Raw genomic sequence first — 19,184 nt, 5'->3', positions numbered from 1 at the left:
ATAGAAGGATTTCCTGACTGTTGTGGCAATGTGGTTATCGATGGTGAGACCACTGCCCACCTGTGTCTGTAAGTCTCTTATCACACTTTCAGTGTTTACTGTACTGCCACCTATGTGATAATTTACAGGTACATGTTTTTTCTCAAAGGGGATAATTATACATTTCTTGGCATTGAGCTTGAGCCCATGGCACTGGCACCAAGCATCTGTTATTGTAAGGCCCTTTTGTAGAATATTCACATCATTTGGGGATTCAATAATGGCTCCCAGTTTGCAGTCATCTGCAAACTTTGTTTGCCAGAGTCCCTTAGTATTGGCCTGTACTTCAGAGAAGTAGATGCCAAACAAGAGTGGTCCCAAGACTGAACCCTGAGGTCCTCCACTTGTCACTTGTCTGGGCATGGATTTGGAGTTGGCTACTTTTACAGTGTGGGTTCTGTCAGTAAGCCAGTTGGCAACCCATCAAGTTACATAGGGATTAATGCCCAGCATAGTAATTGTATCTATGATTCCAGAGTGGGGGATGATGTCGAAGGCCTTGTTGAGGACCAGATAGGCTGAGTGGACCTCCTTACCCTTGTCCACAGCTCTGGAGACTGATTCAAAGACATCAATCAGGTTCAGGAGACAAGATCGGCCCTTCACAAACCCAAACTGGGTGGGTTCCAGTGTTTGAAGGTTGCCAATGTCTTTGTTTATAAGTTCCATGATAATACATTCCATGGCCTTGCAGATCAGGCTTATCAGACTGCTGGGGCAGTAGTTCCCAGGATATAAGGTGGATCCCCCCTTGTGGAGTGGGATAAATGTAGCTTTGAGCCACTCAGTGGGCATGAAGCTTGAGGTGGCTATGATTAAACATGGCACTTAGGTGAGGTGTCAGTAAATTTTGTAGTTCATGTAGTACACAGCCCAGGATGTCATCTGGTCCCATGGATGCTGTATTCCTAGCTTTGGAGTGTGTTTTCTGCCTGTGTGGCCATTATTACCGGAATTTGGCAATCTTTTGGTATTGAGATGGCCACTTTAGGGGGTGAAGTTGGCACTGACTCGATCTACCAGGATATTGGCAATATCCTTGGGATCTGTATATTTAATGCCATTCTGTTGTAGCTCAGGGCAGATCTGAGCATTGCCATTTAGATTCTTGACATAGTTATAGAATGCCTTGTGGCTGTCTTTGGAATCTTTGGCTATTTTATTTTCATAACTAGCTTTGAAGGATTTTATGATGGATCTCAGCTTCTTACTGATGATGGTAAGGGAGTTTTTTGCATCCTGGTAGTTTCCTCTTTTCTGCAACAGTTTCTTCCTTTTGTTGTAAAGTTTGTTTATGGCAGGACCACCAGATTGGCTTCCTTTTTTTTGGAGGAGAGCATCTTGATTCTTTTTGGGATGGCACGATTTATGCATGAGTGAATGTGCTCGTACAGTGCACCATTCAGCAGTGTAACTTTCAGTTCCCATCTCCATGGGTGTCATGAAGTTTGTCACTTCTGACTTGAGTAGCATGAAGTTGGCTTTGGAAAGGTTTTTTATGGAGGTTTCCTTACTGTGGTTGGGGGAGGGGTGTGGATGTCAAGGGTGATTAGCTTATGGTCAGACCTGACCAACGAGGGGGTGACCATATGTGTGGAGCATTGATTTCCCATGTTGGTAATGATCAGGTCTAGGATACTGGAGCCCCTGGTGGGACTATGGATTAGGTGATTCAGGGCATTGGAAGTTATGAATTCCAAGAACCATTGGGCAAAGGTGTTGGTACACGAGTAGTTTTCCCAGTTAATGGCAGGATAGTTAAAATCACCCAGTATTATGGTGTTTGGTTGTATCTTTATATTTTCAAGTATGTTTAAAAAGGTGTAGTGAGAATACTGGGGCATGGTGGGGGATCTGCAGCACTACAATTTGGACTGCAGTCTTACTTAGTGTTAGTTGCACCTGGAGAATTTCAGATGCATTGTGTTGGGCAACTAGCCTGGTGGTTTGATTATCCTTGGTGAATATGGACACTCCTCCACCTTTAGTGTTTCGGTCCTGGTTTGGTGGCCGAAAAGTGTGGTAAGAGTTGTAGCCTGGTATTGCAGAGGTGCTCTCTGGAGCCTTGAAGCAAGTCTCAGTTACCACACAGATATCGATGTTCTCCATTTATACGAGTGCCTCGAGAGAGTGCATTTTGAGGTTTAGACCTCTAGCATTGAGTAGCATTACCTTCAAATTTTGCATGCTTGTACCTGTTACAGTACTGGTTTTGTCCTTTGAACTTTGCTGAAAAAAGGCACTATAGAGGTGGCAAGAGCCTTAGCCAGTAACCTGAATCCCATGGAGACAGGTACAGATCATCTTTGGCCAAGCATTGTGGTCTGTCGAGCATGTCATCCCAGGCAGTCAGATACTGGATCCCCTTTGAATGACACCATATCCTTAGCCAATTGTTGAAGTCAATCATTTTGTCCTTATACTGTGGTATAATTCTGGGTGAAGGCAGGATGCTATTCAAGGCTAGGGTCATACCTGCCTGGGCCACATGATCTCTTCCATGTCTCTTTTCATGTAGTCCAGGGAGGTACATCTCAAGTCATTCAGTCCAACATGGACAATGACAGAGTCATATTTGTACTTGTTGTGGAGTGACTTGAGTGCATGCATTATGTGGTGGATCCTGGCACCCGACAGGGCAGCTGACTGTAATTTTCTCCTTGTTCAGCCTGGTGAGTGGGACATCATTGTGCCTGACTATAAAGTCACCTATGACTAAAGTGCTGGGTACACTGTCTTGCCTTAGGGGCTGTTGTTGGGTGGCACACTGGTGTTGTAAGCTATGTGACACTTTGGTTGTGATTGATATTTGTTTGCGTTTCAGCTTGGGCAGGTTACTGTTAAGGGCTTTCGCATATGAGGGTTTATTGTTGCTATGTGAGGGTGATGGTGGTATGGATTTAGAAGGGCTATGTGTTGCTTGAGGTGTAGTGCGGGTGTTAACCTTCTCCTCTTGACTGTCTAGCACAATCTTGGGTGGAGAGAGCTTTGCTTCCAGTTTGGCTATGTAAGTGCATCTCTCACAGGTTGTAGTGTTGGGTGGTAGGAGGAGAGGGTTGTCTGTGTACATGAGGCAATTGCTGCATTGCCCCAGTATGCCCTGATTCACCAGGTGGACAGGAGAAATCACCGAAGCTGACCCTTGGACATACCTGGTTTGGTGCTTTTTTTTGTAAAGTACAGCAGCTGTTTTCCATTACCTTAAGGTACTTTGCGATTATATGTAACAACTTGAAGAACATCAGCAACAACTGGCCACAGCACAAACATAGGTTTAATAAAAAAAAAAACTCAAAAATCTAGTGCCTCGGCTTACAGCCTTCCAGAAGTAATACAAAACACACAGCTTTACACAGACTTTATATAACACCATTCAACAATTAATTACTCAATTACATAGGAATTGTTTCCAATTAATCTCTAAATTTAAGCCTACAGGTACCATAGTATTGAATTTTAAAATATAAACAGATTGTTTACAAAGAAGTTTGTCCTTAATATCACATATCACCAATTTTCATAAACACTTGCTCTAAAACAGAAGATTTTAGCAAAGAATAATCAGCAATATGAACTGTTTGGAAATGCATTGCAACGTTACTTTCTATTTTACCACTCATTATATCTCTTATATGTTCCTGTATTCTTACTTTAAATTTCCTTTTGCTTTCTCCTATATAAAATAAATTACAAGGGCAGCTGACAGCATATATTATCCCTTCACTGTTACATGAAAAGCTACCACCAGGAGAAAACTTAATACCATTTATTTTCTTAAAATTTGTAACACAGAAACATATAGAGCAGCCACCACAAGGGTGAGTACCCATCATGGCAGGATTTATGTGCAATGTCTCATTAGGCATACAGAAATAGCTAGAAACCAAAAAATCTTTCAAACGTTGGTATTTTTATAGGAAAGACAAGGACTATTTGCTAATATTCTCTCCAATTCCATGTCCTGAAGTAAAAATTTCCAACAGCTATGTAATATTTTATTAATCCTATTGCTCAGACTATTATACACTGAAACAAAATATATCTGATTTTTGCAAGATTCAGTATTATTCCTTTCTCCATGCATGATATTTTGACAGTGATTTAACACCAATCTGAATGCTACAACTCTTTGTAAAGACTTTTTAACTAAATTATAGTTATAACCCCTTTTAATAAACATGTAAAAAGTGTACCTGCACTCTCTTACAAAATCCCCCCAATCCCTACAAATTTGTGCATTTGAAGAAACTCCCCATAAGGTAGGGCTTCCAGCAAATGGTGGGGATGAAAACTAGCCCCATGAAAACAATGGAAATTGCAAATTTCCTATGTACTGATGTCTTAATGACCCCATCATTAACACCCTCTAGTAGTAAATCAAGGAAATGAACCATGCTACCACATTGTATGTCATTACATTTCACACCATAGACATTTTGTTCTAAATCCAACTAAAAATTCATAACATTATGCCTACCACCTTTACAAACAAAAATTAAATCATCTATGTAACTGTAATAGGCAATAACATTACTTTTCACAAACTCATGCTTATAGAAGTATTCAAGCTCAAAAAGTGCCATGAACAAATTTGCATACATGGGGACAAAAGATGCCCCCACAGCAGTACCCTGCAACTGGTGGTATACACATAAGCAAAAATGTGTACGTTTTATTATGTAACAGGACAGGGAAGAATTGCCCAAAAAATAATTCAAGGCTTTAACGACATCCTGATGTCTAATACTAGTGTATAAACTTTTCCCATCCATAACCACATAGTACATATCACTACTCCACTTAATGTCCTATATTCTGTCCAAAAAATCAGAAGAGTTTTTTATATAAGACTGTAACCTCATAACATGAGACTTAAAATATTCATGTATAAGTAAGCCTATACTAGTCAAAAAATATCTATGGGCACCAACAATGGGATGACCAGGAGGGTTCTGCAAACTTTTATGCAATTTAGGCAAGCAATAAAAGGCAGGTAATTTACATCCACCCACATCAAACTTTCTATCAACATCCCCTTGGGTCAAATAACCTAGTCTGACCCCCTTCTCTAAAAACATCTTATATTGTGTCATAGCATTATTATAGTCAGCAATGTGACACTTTCTATAAACACCCTCATTCCTTAGATGTTCATAACACGTTGACATATTGTGTATAATGTAAAATAACTATTTGATCACCTTTATCAGCGGACTTAATTATAATATCTTTAATTTGACTTAAATCAACCAGTGACCTCCATTCAGCCCTACTCAAATTATATGTAACATCTTTGTGTTTATCAAAACTATCAAACAGTTGTATTATATGACAGTTAAGCATGGCAAAAAACTGTTTTATTGTCTCGTTAATGTAAGGGGGAATAAATGCACTTTTAGTGGAAATAGCATGTGTATCTAACAAACAATAAGCATTAACATCAAAATCTGACATACAAGAAATAAAACTTTCATCATTGTCATGTGACATACAAGAAATAAAACTCTCATTCTCTAAGTCAGCATGGTCAGAAACTTTGATATTCCTTGCATTGTCTGTCCTATTAAAAAATACTTTAAGTGCAATTTTTTAACCATGAAAAAAAATCTTGCTTTAACATGTAAAGGCGAGGAATAACTGTAGGTACAAACTTTAAACCAAATTGTAAAATATGGCACTCATTGTCATTTAAATTGCAACCTGAAAAATCCATTAAACAGAATTAAAAGACACATTATCCAAACTTACTGGTAAATTTTTAATCCCATCTACCTCGTTTAAAATGAGGTCTATAGTCCGATTTATTATAGACATTCTGTCCCTAAAAGTTTGTATTCCTTTTTCTATTCTGTTGTCCACTCTGTTCATCTCCCTGTCTACGAAAAGTTTGCTTGGCTCCCGGACACTGGGCATTGGTCATAGGTGGTTATGTAGATTCATCACTGTCACACCCACTTGTTAGTCCATCAAAAGAAGCAAAAGTTACTGAGTGTGAACGTTTTAAGCCCCCATTTAAATGAAAAATTTTCTTGTCCCTTCTTTCATTAGTTTTCCAAAGAAAAGCACGCTTATTCTCATAATCACGAGAATCCCTCTTAATTTTACTTCTCTTTCTCTCAATCAAGAGAGATTCTAGCTCCCTAAGCTTGCCATTCAGGTCCTGTAACACCAAATCAACCTGAGTGGGAACAAGCATGAGAGACGAGTTAGAAAAAGTACGCTTTATATCTTCCTTTAACTTTGCCTGCTTCAGCATGTCTCTCTCAATGAGAATAGAGACTCATTCACTTGCACAGTGATGCGCTGCTGCCACCCAGTGGTTACAAAAGGTTTTGTCAGCATCATTATAGGTTCATAGGTTCATGGGTTCATACTAGGCTATCTGCCCTAGGGCATTTATAAGCCTAGCCAGAATGTGTTTGGCTTTCACCACCCATTTTAAATTTATTTTGCTATGCCCTTTTTCGAGGTTAGTATACTGTGCCTCTGTCTAACAGTGACACAGAAGTGATACCTGGGGTAAACCTACGATCTGCCATCCACTCATCAAGATTCCTCTTGAAGAGAGTCAGTAAGGGACTCTGCCTAACCTGGACTGGGATTGTATTCCAGAGTGAAGGGAGCCTCTGGGTTATGAATCTGTCCCTCCAGCATGTCCTATTTATTTCAGTGCTGAGGTTCAAGTCTCTCGAGCCAGCTCGATGGGATTTGGATTTTCTGAGGTGCAGCATGTCCATTAATTCTGGGTTGGACATGGCTTTATACATCAGGCACAGATCACCTCTGAACAGGCGGTATGCCACTGAGTAGAGCTGGAGTTTCTTTAACTGGGCAGCATATGGCATCTGTTTGAGCCCTTTGATCCTCTTGGTGAGGTACTTTTGGGGTCTTTCCAGTTGCTGCAGGTGTCTGGTAAGGTACATCTCAAAAGGGCATTGTACTCAATTATGGGCCTGATGAGGGATGAGTAAAGAGGCACGATGACCTCCCTGATCTAGATGTGAATCCCTTCATGATTAGGTGGGCTATATAAAATGTTTTTCTAACCACTTTGGCCACGTGGTTGTCAAATGAGAGATTGCTATCAACCTGGGTCCCCAGGTCCCTAATTACTTCTTCTGTACTTAATGGATTACCACCTATGTGGTAATTTGTGGGCACTTTGTTTTTGCCAAAGGGATGACTATACACTTTTGGCATTTAGCTTGAGGCCATGGCTCTGGCACCAGTTGTCTGTTTCTATGAGGCCCTTTTGGAGGAAGCTTGTGTCGGCTGGAGAGTCGATTATGGCACCCAGTTTGCAGTCATCTGCGAACTTGGTCAGCCACAGTCCTTCCGTGTTGGCCTGTACCTCCGAGAAATATATACCGAACAAGAGAGGTCCCAGGACTGAGCCTTGTGGGACACCACTTGTAACTGGTTTGGAGTCTGACATGGCTCCAGCAATTCTAACCATGTGGGTTCTGTCCTTGAGCCAGTTTGCAATCCATCTAGTGACATAGGGGTTTATATTTAAGCTGGTGAGCTTATCTATAATGCCCGAGTGGGGTATTGTATAGAAGGCTTTTGAGGTCCAGGTAGGCTGTGTGGACCACCTTCCCCTCGTCAATGGCCTTGGTGACTGTTTCAAAGAAATCAACCAGGTTTAAAAGGCAGGATCTGCCCTTAACAAAGCCAAACTGGGTAGGATCCAGTGTTTGTAGGTCCCCAATATCTTTATTTATGAGGTCCATGATGATCCTTTCCATAGCTTTGCAGACCAAGCTAGTCAGGCTTATGGGGCGATAGTTTCCAGGATCTGTTGAGGCACCACCTTTATGGAGAGGGACCACTGTTGCTGTACGCCACTCTTTGGGCACATATCCTGTAGTAAGGCTGAGATTGAACAGTAGTTTTATGTTTGGGTTTAGCTCTTTTTGGAGTTCATGTAGGATGCAGCCCGGGACACCATCTGGTCCCATTGATGCTGTGTTTTTTGCTTTGGAGAGGGCGGCTCTTACCTGAGCATCTGAGATGTCAGGGGCAGCACTCTGCTGGGATAGATATTTGCCCTTTGGTGGGAGGGGAGTTTGCGCTGAACCTGTCAGCTAGGATGTTGGCAATGTCTGTGGGTTCGTGTATTTTTGTCATTTTGGACTAATTCTGAGCATATCTGGGAATTCCCACCCAGGTTCCTAACATAACTAAAGAAAGCTTTGTGATTATCCTTAGTGTCCTGTGCAATTTTTCTCTCGAAGCTGGCCTTAGACAATTTTATGTGTGCCCGTAGATTTTTGCTAATACTGATCAGTGATGCCTTCCCTTTTTGGGATTTTGCTCTATCATTTATTAGCTTCCTCCTTCTATTGTATAGTTTGTTTATGGCTGGGGTCCACCAGACAGGATGTCTGCCTTTGGAGGATTGGGTCTTGGTTTTATTTGGGATCGCATGATCCATGCATTCCTGAAGGTGTTCATAGAATGTGTTTATAAAGGATTCTGCAGTCTGGGCTGTATTTTCCACAGGCCCGGGGGCTTTGAAGGATTCCACCTCTGTTTTGAGGAGTGTGAAATTTGCTTTAGAGAAGTTTTTCACTGTGGTTTTCTGGGCAGGGGGTGGGGTCGGGATGTGAATATCCAGTGAGATTAGTTTATGGTCTGATCTTACCAGTGAGGGATACACTTCTGGTCTGGAGGATAGAGTCTCCATGTTGGTGATGATCAGGTCCAGTATGCTTTCCCCTCTTGTGGGAGTGGTAACAAGTTGTTCCATAGCATTTGAGTTTATAAATTCTAGGAACCTTTGGGCTAGGGTGTTGGAGCTAGAGTAATGCTCCCAGTCTATGTTTGGGTAGTTGAAGTCGCCCAATATAATGGTGTTTGGAGAGACCTTCATATTTTCCAGTGTTCTCAGGAAGGCTGAGTGGGGTTCCTGGGTTTTGGAGGGTGGTCTGTAGCAGGCTATAAACTGGAAGGCAGTTTTACCCACTATTAGTTGCACATGGATAGTCTCTGATGCTTCGTGCTTTGCCACCAACCTGGAGGTGTGGGTATCTTTGATGAATATCGATATTCCCCCTCCTTTTGTGGTTCGGTCCAAGTTTTGGGGCCGAAAAACATGGTATGAGGTATAACCTGGTAGTGCTGGGGTGCTCTCGGGAGCCCTGAACCAGGTTTCTGTTACTGCACAGATATCGATGTTCTCCATGCTAAGGAGAGTTTCGAGTGCATGCATCTTGAGGTTTAGACATCTGGCGTTGAGTAGCATTAGTTAAATCAAAGGGGGTAGTAGGACTTTTGAATGCCCGTAAACCTCTAAGTTATTATCAATTCTAAATAACACTGTAAACCCAGAATGTTTAAATGTATCTTAGTTTCTGCCAGCATCAACTTCTCCAGGGTATCACATAAATCCTGGCTGTCCGCAGATAAGCCAAGCTTGCCAAAACCAGTAGTAGAAAAAGGATTACTAATCTTCATGTCTCTCTCCCTCAACAACTTCGCCGTATCATTTGTAAAGCTTCCACTTACATTTGTATTGGAATGTCCATAGTTAGAAGAGACACTTTGAGCAACATAATTATCCAAGGTAGTCTGGGTTCTCTGCGATGTAGTCTGCATTGTTGTAGAATCTTCCGTTAAAGCCCTTGGAAAGTTGCAGGATGGATCAATGGCCATGGTCCACCCAAAAATCTAGTAAAAACAAGGCAGTAATATTTATTTGTATTTGTGAGCCACTAATGATATAAGGTGGCCATGTGTGGTAAATAATTTCTATGCCTTGTAAAGTAATCCAAGTTTTAATTGATAAGAAAAATTATTTTGCTAGTGTGCTGCCCAAACTTTAATTTGCCATCTAACATTACACCTAGATGTATACTTAAGGTGGTGATTTCTAAAGATTATTATCCTTAGAGTTGACTTTAAGGGGAAAGTAGAATGGAGGTGCATAATGCTTGCTGTGAATAGTATAACCTTGACTTTACTTTTATTAAGGAGTAAACTTGACACATATGTCCAAGATTAAGTGCTTTAGAAAACTTTGCATAGGTTTGCTAAAATTTTAGGTGGAATTTTAGATGAACATAAATGAGTTATTTGCCAAAATACTGTACAGGAGAGGATGGGTGGCAATAAGAGGAGACATTGTTAACCATACCTCTCAAATGTCCAGATTTTTGCCTTATAATTTTGGTCTGCTCCTCAAAAAGTTGCATTTTTTGGCAAATCATTGAAGATTGAAGTCACTAAATATTGACATGCAATTTTCCAACTTTATATCCTTCAGAAAATGCATGCTAACACCAATCCTGTTATTCTAGCAACTTTCTATGTTTATAAGAACATTTTTTGAAAAATCTGTACTTATTTTGGGGTATTTGTCCCCATTATTTTAGGCCTTCTCCAGATTTCTTTCACTAAGAGCTTGAGAAGTATGCTGTTAATATATATGTTGAAGTGACCCGGTCACCAAATAGATAATGGAGAAGTGGTGTCTGACCGTTTGTCTGTCAGGCAGCTGGCAAACCATTTAAAATGGTACTTGTCATAGATTACAGTTTATTAATCTTTAGAAAAGCATATAACTGGCAGTATCATGAGGTTTTGTTAGGTCAGCAGAAACTGCCTTTACTGACTTTCTGAGATCTAGCTTGATACATATGTGGTTAATGAAGGTTAGGGCTGTGTTTTTATTTTCTTGGCCTTTTCAAAAACTGTACTAAGGGACTAAAATAATGTTGAGGTTGTTTGTATATGCTAAAAACTGGGCACAAAAACATCTCTCAATCAGTCTTAATGGGGAAGATTAGAAATTAAAACTAAAGTGAACGTTTTCTCCTCTTTCTGCTTGTGGTGATACAATCCATTGTGTTGTTTTGCATTCATGAGAAAACAACCCTTGACATAATTATAACTCTGTCAAAATTTTATTGTAGCATATGCTCAAAAGGAACCTGGACATGCACAACAAATGAATGCTCATCTACTTGCCACGTGTTTGGAAATGGAAGATATGTAACATTTGATGAGAAAAGATACTCCTATAATGGTGACTGTGAAAATATACTTGTTGAGGTAAAATTATTTTATTTGAAAATGTAAATGGAATTTTTGATACAGGTGTATTGTATATTATCTTGACAAAATTATATTAAATGTTGCTAGTGTTTGGTTTAGAAAACAGAACTTTTATCAGTGTAGATAAGGTCTGTTGTAGAAGAATGACTTCCTGTAGGAGCCATCATAGTTTAAATATCCTTATGTGGCATACAATTCTTCTATTACTCGACCAGTGGTAGTGAGAACTATAAACTCAGAAGTATAATTGTCCAAAGCTCTAGTGACATTCCTGGATATTAGAGCAATAAGAACAAATTGGTTGCATAATTTTATTTTCCCAATATAGTTTCAATTTGCCGTTGGAAGGACAGTGCTCAGGGTATGTTTATCTTAACGTTTTGTCATGTATTGAGTGAATAAGGTAGTTGGCTTCATCTTGTGCCTCACAGTGCACCTTCAAGACTGATGACATGTTATGATAAAAAATATCATGCACTATTCATTTATTCATTCATTCATTCATTCATTCATTCATTCATTCATTCATTCATTCATTCATCTACTATTTGGTATCAGGGTAGGTGCACTAGTCCAGACAGTTAGATTCAGACCTTGACACAGGCTCACAGGTAATAAGTAATGCAAGTAAACTTAAGTTATACACTTCAGCTATGATAGGTTACTTGGTCTACATAGTCGGAAAAGTTAAGAAGGTTCATATATAATTATTATACAGTTTTTATAAAATAGAATGTTATACAGTTGTGATACATTTCTAAGAAAGCAGCAGGTTTACATTACAGTTTTTCAACATGAAATTGTTTCTTAATGGTTTAAAATTGAATTGCTTTGAAAAAAAAACTCAAATTGAAGTGAGTGAAAAAAATAGAACTATGTACATAGTCACAGAGACTAACAAGGGAAATTTAAGGCCTTTAAAGAGTTTATCCACTATCACTAAATGATTTACAAGCAACTTCCTTGAAAAGGTGCTCAGAAATATACTTGTAAAACTTAGTAAGAGTATCTTGATGGCTTGTTTCAGGTAGTAGTTTGTTCCAGAGATCTGATCTTGCTCTCGTCAAAGGTTCTTTCATCGATGACTGTTTTAAATGGGAGATAGTTGAATGCTTTTAAGTTTTCCAGGGAATTTCTTAGGAGTAGGACTGTTCCCTGGTTGGAAGTTTTCTTTTCTGTGGTGGCAGTAGCTATCATTTAGAATTTTTGTATGGTAAGTACTGGCCTGACTTTTAATTAAAAACACTTTTCTAAAATAAAGCAATCAAGGTATCATTTGTCCACATCTTTGAACTATACACAGAGCTGCCCTAGCCCTAAACTTGCTACAAAATAAGTCAGCCATGTTTCCTTTAACCAAAACCATATGCAAATAGTCAGAATCACTGGACTGATAAACTGTCCCAATCAAAGCCATTAAAAATTACATTCAAAAACTAAAACCCACAACAATAGATCTGACAACCTGAGAATGTAATACCTTCCCTAAGCTGTCAAAGGAATGACCAACTCAATCTCCATTGTCATAAATAGATCCATTACAAAAAACTATGTTCCAAATTTATTACAAGGTACAAGTAAAACACTGCTAACAATAAAAAACTCAATTCAAAAATAGATATTAAGCATGTTCATCCTACAAACTAATGGACTTCCTCAGAACCTTTGATCTGGATGGTACCTAGTATTCCTTTTTGTGCAGATTTTCTTGTTTGTTTCTTTGGTAAAGTCCTGCACTCTGGCATTTTTGCCAGAAACTATATTTCAGTCCTATGGAAAGCCTCCTTCATTGTAGCACTCCACAAAAGTGGGACATCCGGTGGAAAAAATAGCTATCTCCCTACAGCAATCCACCCTTCCCTTTCTAAAGTATTTGAAAGGTACATGTATCAACAACTTTTAACATCCCTACTTGATAGCCAACTACTCCATCTATATCTCATCCTACTTCAGAACATCCCCTCTTTTTCTAGATCTGTCTAAAGCTTTCATATGGTTTCCCATCGGCTTCTCCAATACAGGCTCCATCTCCTTAAATTAACATCCACATCAGTCAACTGGTTCTCCAGTTATCTCAATATTTGTACCCTGTCAGTCAAACCACTAGATGCCCATTTCAGCTTTTTCCCAGTCATAGCAGGTGTCTCCTAAGTTATCTACTTGGACAGTTCTTTTCAACATCTTCATTAATGACATGCATAAAGAATCAAAACCTATGTCCTTCATTTAATGTGCTGAGGATTTTGCCTTGATACTTCGTGCACCCTGTATGACCACCCTACAAACTGTCACTCAGAAAGCCTTCACCTCTGTTGAAAAATGCCTCCAAACATCCCACTATTCTTAATCCCTAAAGAAAACCAAACTGCTCATATTTCCTCTCACAAATATAATTACAAATAACAATAACCTCAACATTGTAACTTTTAACAGCATTAAAATTGAGCTGAACACCTATACTAAATTTCTAGGCATGATTATTGGCAACAAGCTAAATTTTAATCTTCATATAGACACAGTAGTGAAAAAAAAAACACATCAAGCTGGGATCTCAATACAGAGTAAAACACTTGCACCTTACGACCAAAGTAGGACAATTGCAACATCCTCCTCCTGAGCCTGCTATATGCCCTGACAATAATTACAAATCTTCACTCTTCTACCCTGGCCAAATTTGAGCTGAATTATAACAAAATTATTAAATTTGGATGTAACTTCCCTAGCCAGGTATATCACTGTGCATCCCTAGAAGAGGTTAACTGTCTTAAACGTCTCCATCAGTTATCCTTTACTCATTTAACCAGGGTTCACAAAAATACATCACCTATCCAAAACTTTCTAACTGACTTTCCTCATCCAATGGAACTCACTCAATAGAAATCTTCATTTCAAAGAACTTTCCGTAGTCATATTCCAGAAACCGAAAAGGTTTCACTGTGACTCATTATTCTCTGTAAGTATCTCTAAGCTTTTGAACAAAGTCCCAAACCCAGCCAGACTCCTTAATATCAAAGATTTTAACTAAATTAAAAGACATCTATTAATATCTAAACACTCACAGGCTGATCTTTCAGAGTATATATATTATTTCCGTGTCTTGTGTCAGACTCCTTTTCTCTGTCATCTCTCCTACCTGTCTCCTGTCTTACGTCACTCTCATTTACTATCTTAATGTAGCCAACAAAAGCTTTGTTTCTTTCTTTGCCACACATAATCATAATGCTGCTATATGCAAAAATACATTTTGCGCATGTAACAAGATGTTGATAACTCTATTGTCAGAAGTAAATATTGTCTTATCCGATGTAAACGTTGTGTAATCACAGGTGTATATATAATCTCTGATTTATAAGAACTATCTATGCTGCTATTTGTAATTTCCTTTTGGAGCTTTTCTCCCTGGGCCTCAGCTGAAAATGGATAAGTACTCCCAGTCAGACCTTCCCAGTAAACAAAAGCAAATAAATAAATAAATGAACATCTGCCCTGTGCACCACATGTTGGGCGATAGGTGTGTCTGTCACATGGCAGTCACATTCCAGTTCATAACAAAAAAAAAAAAACTTCATGTCAGCAGGTACAATAATCTAATATGTAGAGAGAAAGGTATGACATATTTTCCTTAAGCACATTAAACCTTGCTTTTCTTCGGTGCACTCAGTACCTAGGTTCAGCCGCCAGAAAGCAAACACAACTAGACAGGGAAAATAGTATGCTGGTCTTTGCACCTGCATTTTAAATGCTCCGTGGTCACATTCTGCAACCCCATTCCCTAAGGCAGAGGCTCACAGTATGATGGGCTATGCAACTGCATACTTTAGAAGAAAAAGGTGTGCATCATGGCTGTCTTCGCACCTGGTACTGCCTAATGAAAATGTGCTGGGGTGAGCAGACTCTGGAAATGCATGTTGTGGATTGGAGAATGCACAGAAAGAGCATATATATGTGACTGTATATTTACAAAACATGCATTTGTATGCACGTGCACACATACAGAGACACACACACACACAAACACACACCACCACCCCCACCATACCACACGTAGGTGTATGAGTGTTCACAATGTACTACACAACTCCAGGGACTGAGCTGTGTAGCATGGCATTAGGATGTGAATAGATTACTGTCATACAAGAATGGACAGAGAAGTTCTTGAAAACTGTGAACTGCATTAGTTATGCTGCCTGTTAATTTGTAATTAAGTACATCTTGTTAAGGCTCTGATATCACTGCCATGCTACAGTTTACAGCCCATAGATGTGCATCTGTATGTAAAGCCATGTGGGCATCTCAGTGTTGCAGCTCTGCACCAGAAACACCTGTTGCAGGGCAACAGTGGAGGCCCAGTGAGAAACACTCCAGATGCATGTCTTTGGAGTATGAGAGGAAATGGGAGCACCCAGGGGAAGCCAAAGCAAATGCAGGGAGGACATGCAAACTCCACACTGAAAGCACCCCAGCTGAGAATCAAACCAGAGAACCTCTTGCTGTGAGGCGAAAACACTAACCACTGCACCACTGAGCTGCCAGTGTATTATAAGTGCATTGATATATATATACATGTATAACTTTGTCTGTATATACATATATAGTTTGTGTAAACTGATATTTTAACATATGGACATAGGGAGTGATGTAAGTGTAGTAAATGTCTCTTATTTGCATGTGTTTATGTTGACTTTTAGCCAATTAATGAAGTGGTTCATTGCTGAAGTGTTAAATTACATTTTTATCAAAATAAGTTCTAGTGTTTGCATACAGCTCAGTTTGTGGAAGTTGTGTGCAGCCCCAATGTTATACGACTGAAGAGTTAGTAGTAATAGTAGTAGTTAGTAGTAGTTAGTAGTTAGTAGTCTTCTCCATTTTTGCTAACAGCCTCCATAACTCCAGCCAAAATGCCTCACTCATACAGTACACCGATGACTCCACTCTCATCTGCTCTGCACCATCGCTCACAACCCTTCAAAAACTTACTCAAGACTCCTTCACCTCAGTAGAAAACTGGATTACTCAGATTCAACTAATCCTTAATCCCAATAAAACCAGACTACTCATTTTCTCCCCTAACAAATCTAAATCTGTCAACCAACCTTTTACAATCTCTGCCAAAAATGGTACCAACATCTCACCCACAAACCATACCAAACTCCTTGGCATGGAAATAGGCAACAAACTACTGTTTGATGTGCATATAGCACAAACCATAAAAAAGGTCCACAAAAAATGGGGACAATATATAGACACAAAAAATTCCTAACTGACTATTGGATCCATCCCAAATGCAGTGCTGGTCATTTTTCAGTGACTTTGCCTCCTCTATCCATAATACAGTTCTCTTTGTAGACTGCGGTGTGATCACTTGCCCAAACACACCTTCTATCTACTCTAATGTACGCCACTCCGATCCTTACCCACATAAGAAAACAGGACCTCGAACAACTTCAGTCATGCTACAATAAAATTACCAGATTCACTTCTAAATCCAACTACAAATCACACCACTGTCATGCACTGCACAAACTGCAATGGCTAGAACTACCCCAACTACTCAACTATCATCAACTAACAATTGCCTGCAATATTTTGAACTATCCCCTCAAAATCCCATCTCCTAGTCAGTTACTAATCCAGCACACATCAAACCGTCCCCTACACTCTTCAGAAAAAACACTACTGTCTATCTCTAAAGCCAACAACTCCACAGGACAAGTTTCTCCCATAGCATAGCAAGAAACTGGAATAATCTTCCCCCTATCCTTACCTCTGCTACATCAGCTAATATGTTTAAAAGCTCTCTAAAGGTCCACCTGATGAATAAATGGATATGCCCATGCATCATATAACATTGAAACATATCACTTGTGACCATGATTTCTATTCTCAATGTCTGATATAAATATTATATTGTATTTCTGTTTGACATAGTAAAACAATTATTCAATCTGCTGAACTTTATTGCGAACTGTACATAATCTATGTCTGAACATTTGATGTGCTGAACTTATCATAAATGGTACATAATCTATGTCTGAACATTTGATGTGTTGAACTTATTGTAAACTGGACTTAAAATGTATGGAGCTCCCCAGGCCTCCGCTGTAAATGGACCTGTGTCCATTCGGACTATCCCGGTAAACAAATGTAAAATAAATAAAAATAAAAATACTTAAGTAATGAGTGGTGTTGGTAGTAGATGGAGTTTACAGTCCCCTGGACAAAAACAATAATTTATAGTTTTCATGTTTAGTTTGAGTTGGTATATATGAGTGCTCTATATTATGATAACTGGCAGATGTGATGCTGCTTTTTCCAACCTATGGGTTATTGGATCCATCCCAAATGCAGTGCTGGTCATTTTTCAGTGACTTTGCCTCCTCTATCCATAATACAGTTCTCTCCCTATTTACCTTGGGTCTTGTTTGCTGCCTTGTAGACTGCGGTGTGATCAGCGAGCTCCATTACTATATCCTATTTTTGCAGTCAGGTCTCAAGCTTTTCATTGTTTTCTACCAACCATAACTTTTGTTAGGTCTTAGTGTATGTTTGTAGAGCAGTGTTTTTGCTTTAGTACCTGAGTGTTTTTGGAGTGTTTTAGGATTTAGGTCAGTGTCCAGACATTTCCACCCTTGCTTCGCTTTAGTCAGAAAAGAAGTGGTACTTTTTTGTAGTTATAGTAGTAATGTTCTTTGTACTCTAGGCAGGGGTTTCAGGTAGATAGGTAGCTAGGAGATATGTTTTTGTAAGTTTACTTACAACAGTGTACTGCATATCTGTTACTGTTCTTTATTTTTAGGTCTTCTCTTCCAGGATGGATAAGAGAGGGAGAATGAAAAGGGTTTAAAAAATGTATACCTTCCAGCCATAAACTATTGGTCCAAGGCACTCACAATTACTGTGTCTGCTGCTTGGGGTTAGCCCATGTTTGGCCTTTGCAATCCATGCACTGAATGAGTGCCAGGCTAAGCTAGTTCTGAAGGACTTGCTACCTTCTGGAGTCATGTCTGCATCTTCCCCCTTTCCCTTAATCTCATAAAAATAAGGATGCAAATCCTCAGACTAAAGATCAAGGAGACTGCAAACAGGTGGCTCCCTCAGCCTTTGATCAGCTGAAATCAAGGGTTTACTGGCCTTTGCACCCTCCTGTTTCCATGGTGCCAGGGTTGGCTCCATCCTTTGGGTCAGAACCTCGATGGTGCCAGTATTGGAGAGAACCAAGTCTCCCATTTCTAGTATCCCCAGTCCTTTCTTGGTTAAGGAAGCAGGTAGTGCAGGCAGGTTGCATACCCCCTTTTCATCTATGAGAGTAAAGTACAGTTGTGTACACTTATCATAAATGTAGATGTTCGAGTGTATTCACTGTTGCAGTCATTACATTTGTGTAATCTGCTGGCAGGTAGCCCTCAGTCGGCCTGATTAACAAAGTCTTGGGTCCTGCATCGGTTGCTGTACTTTCTTCCATGATGTCAGGTCATCAGGGGTATAAAACATGCAGCCGACGCCATTACATCAGTTTTTTTTTTGCCCCAGATGTCAGGTGCCCCTAATAGGAAGCAATTAAATATAAAAGTACAAAGATATACCTCCAACAAAAAAGCAAATACACCAAAAAGGCTTTTAAGCATAGTAAAGGAAAGTAGAGGTATAGCCAAAAGAAGTTAGGGGGCTGGAGGGAGGGTAACCAGGACTGCAATAGTGAATACACTCGAAAATCTACATTTATGGTAAGTGTACACAACTGTACTATGTTCTTCATGTTTTACTGTTGCAGTCATTACATTTGGGTAAATTCCCAAAGCTATGGTTGGGAGGTGGAATTTAGATAGCATTAGGGCCAGCTATAAGGCCCTGCAAGACTGCAGTGGCAAAGCCAGCTCTGGATTTAGAGAAAACTGGCAAATGATAATGCTTGGTGAAAGTATGTACAGACCTCCAGGTAGCATCTTCTAGGATGTCCCTGGTAGGGACACCTCTGAGAAAGGCTGTAGAGGTAGATGCAGCCCTGGTGGAGTGAGGTCTGATCCCCTAGGGGATAGGTTTTCCATGGTACTTATAGCAGAAATGAATGCAATGGCTTATCCATTTAG

The 19,184-nt window shown here is 39.6% G+C and overlaps 1 protein-coding gene across 1 annotated transcript in view; it reads left to right on the top strand.

The window, feature by feature from the left end:
• Positions 1-19,184, top strand: part of LOC122815696 (mucin-19-like) — a 1,162,279-nt gene that overhangs the window by 760,534 nt on the left and 382,561 nt on the right. Inside the window, exon 21 of the mRNA XM_044088411.1 lies at positions 10,956-11,094. Coding sequence (XP_043944346.1) covers positions 10,956-11,094 — 139 coding nt within the window. The remainder of the gene's footprint in view (positions 1-10,955; positions 11,095-19,184) is intronic.

The sequence above is a fragment of the Protopterus annectens genome, chromosome 11.part0 (assembly GCF_019279795.1).
Source record: "Protopterus annectens isolate FY-2018-M chromosome 11.part0, PAN1.0, whole genome shotgun sequence".
NCBI classification, from domain to species: Eukaryota; Metazoa; Chordata; order Ceratodontiformes; family Protopteridae; genus Protopterus; species Protopterus annectens.
The sequence above is the reverse complement of the archived record's forward strand: the minus strand, read 5'-3'. Positions and strand labels throughout refer to the sequence as shown.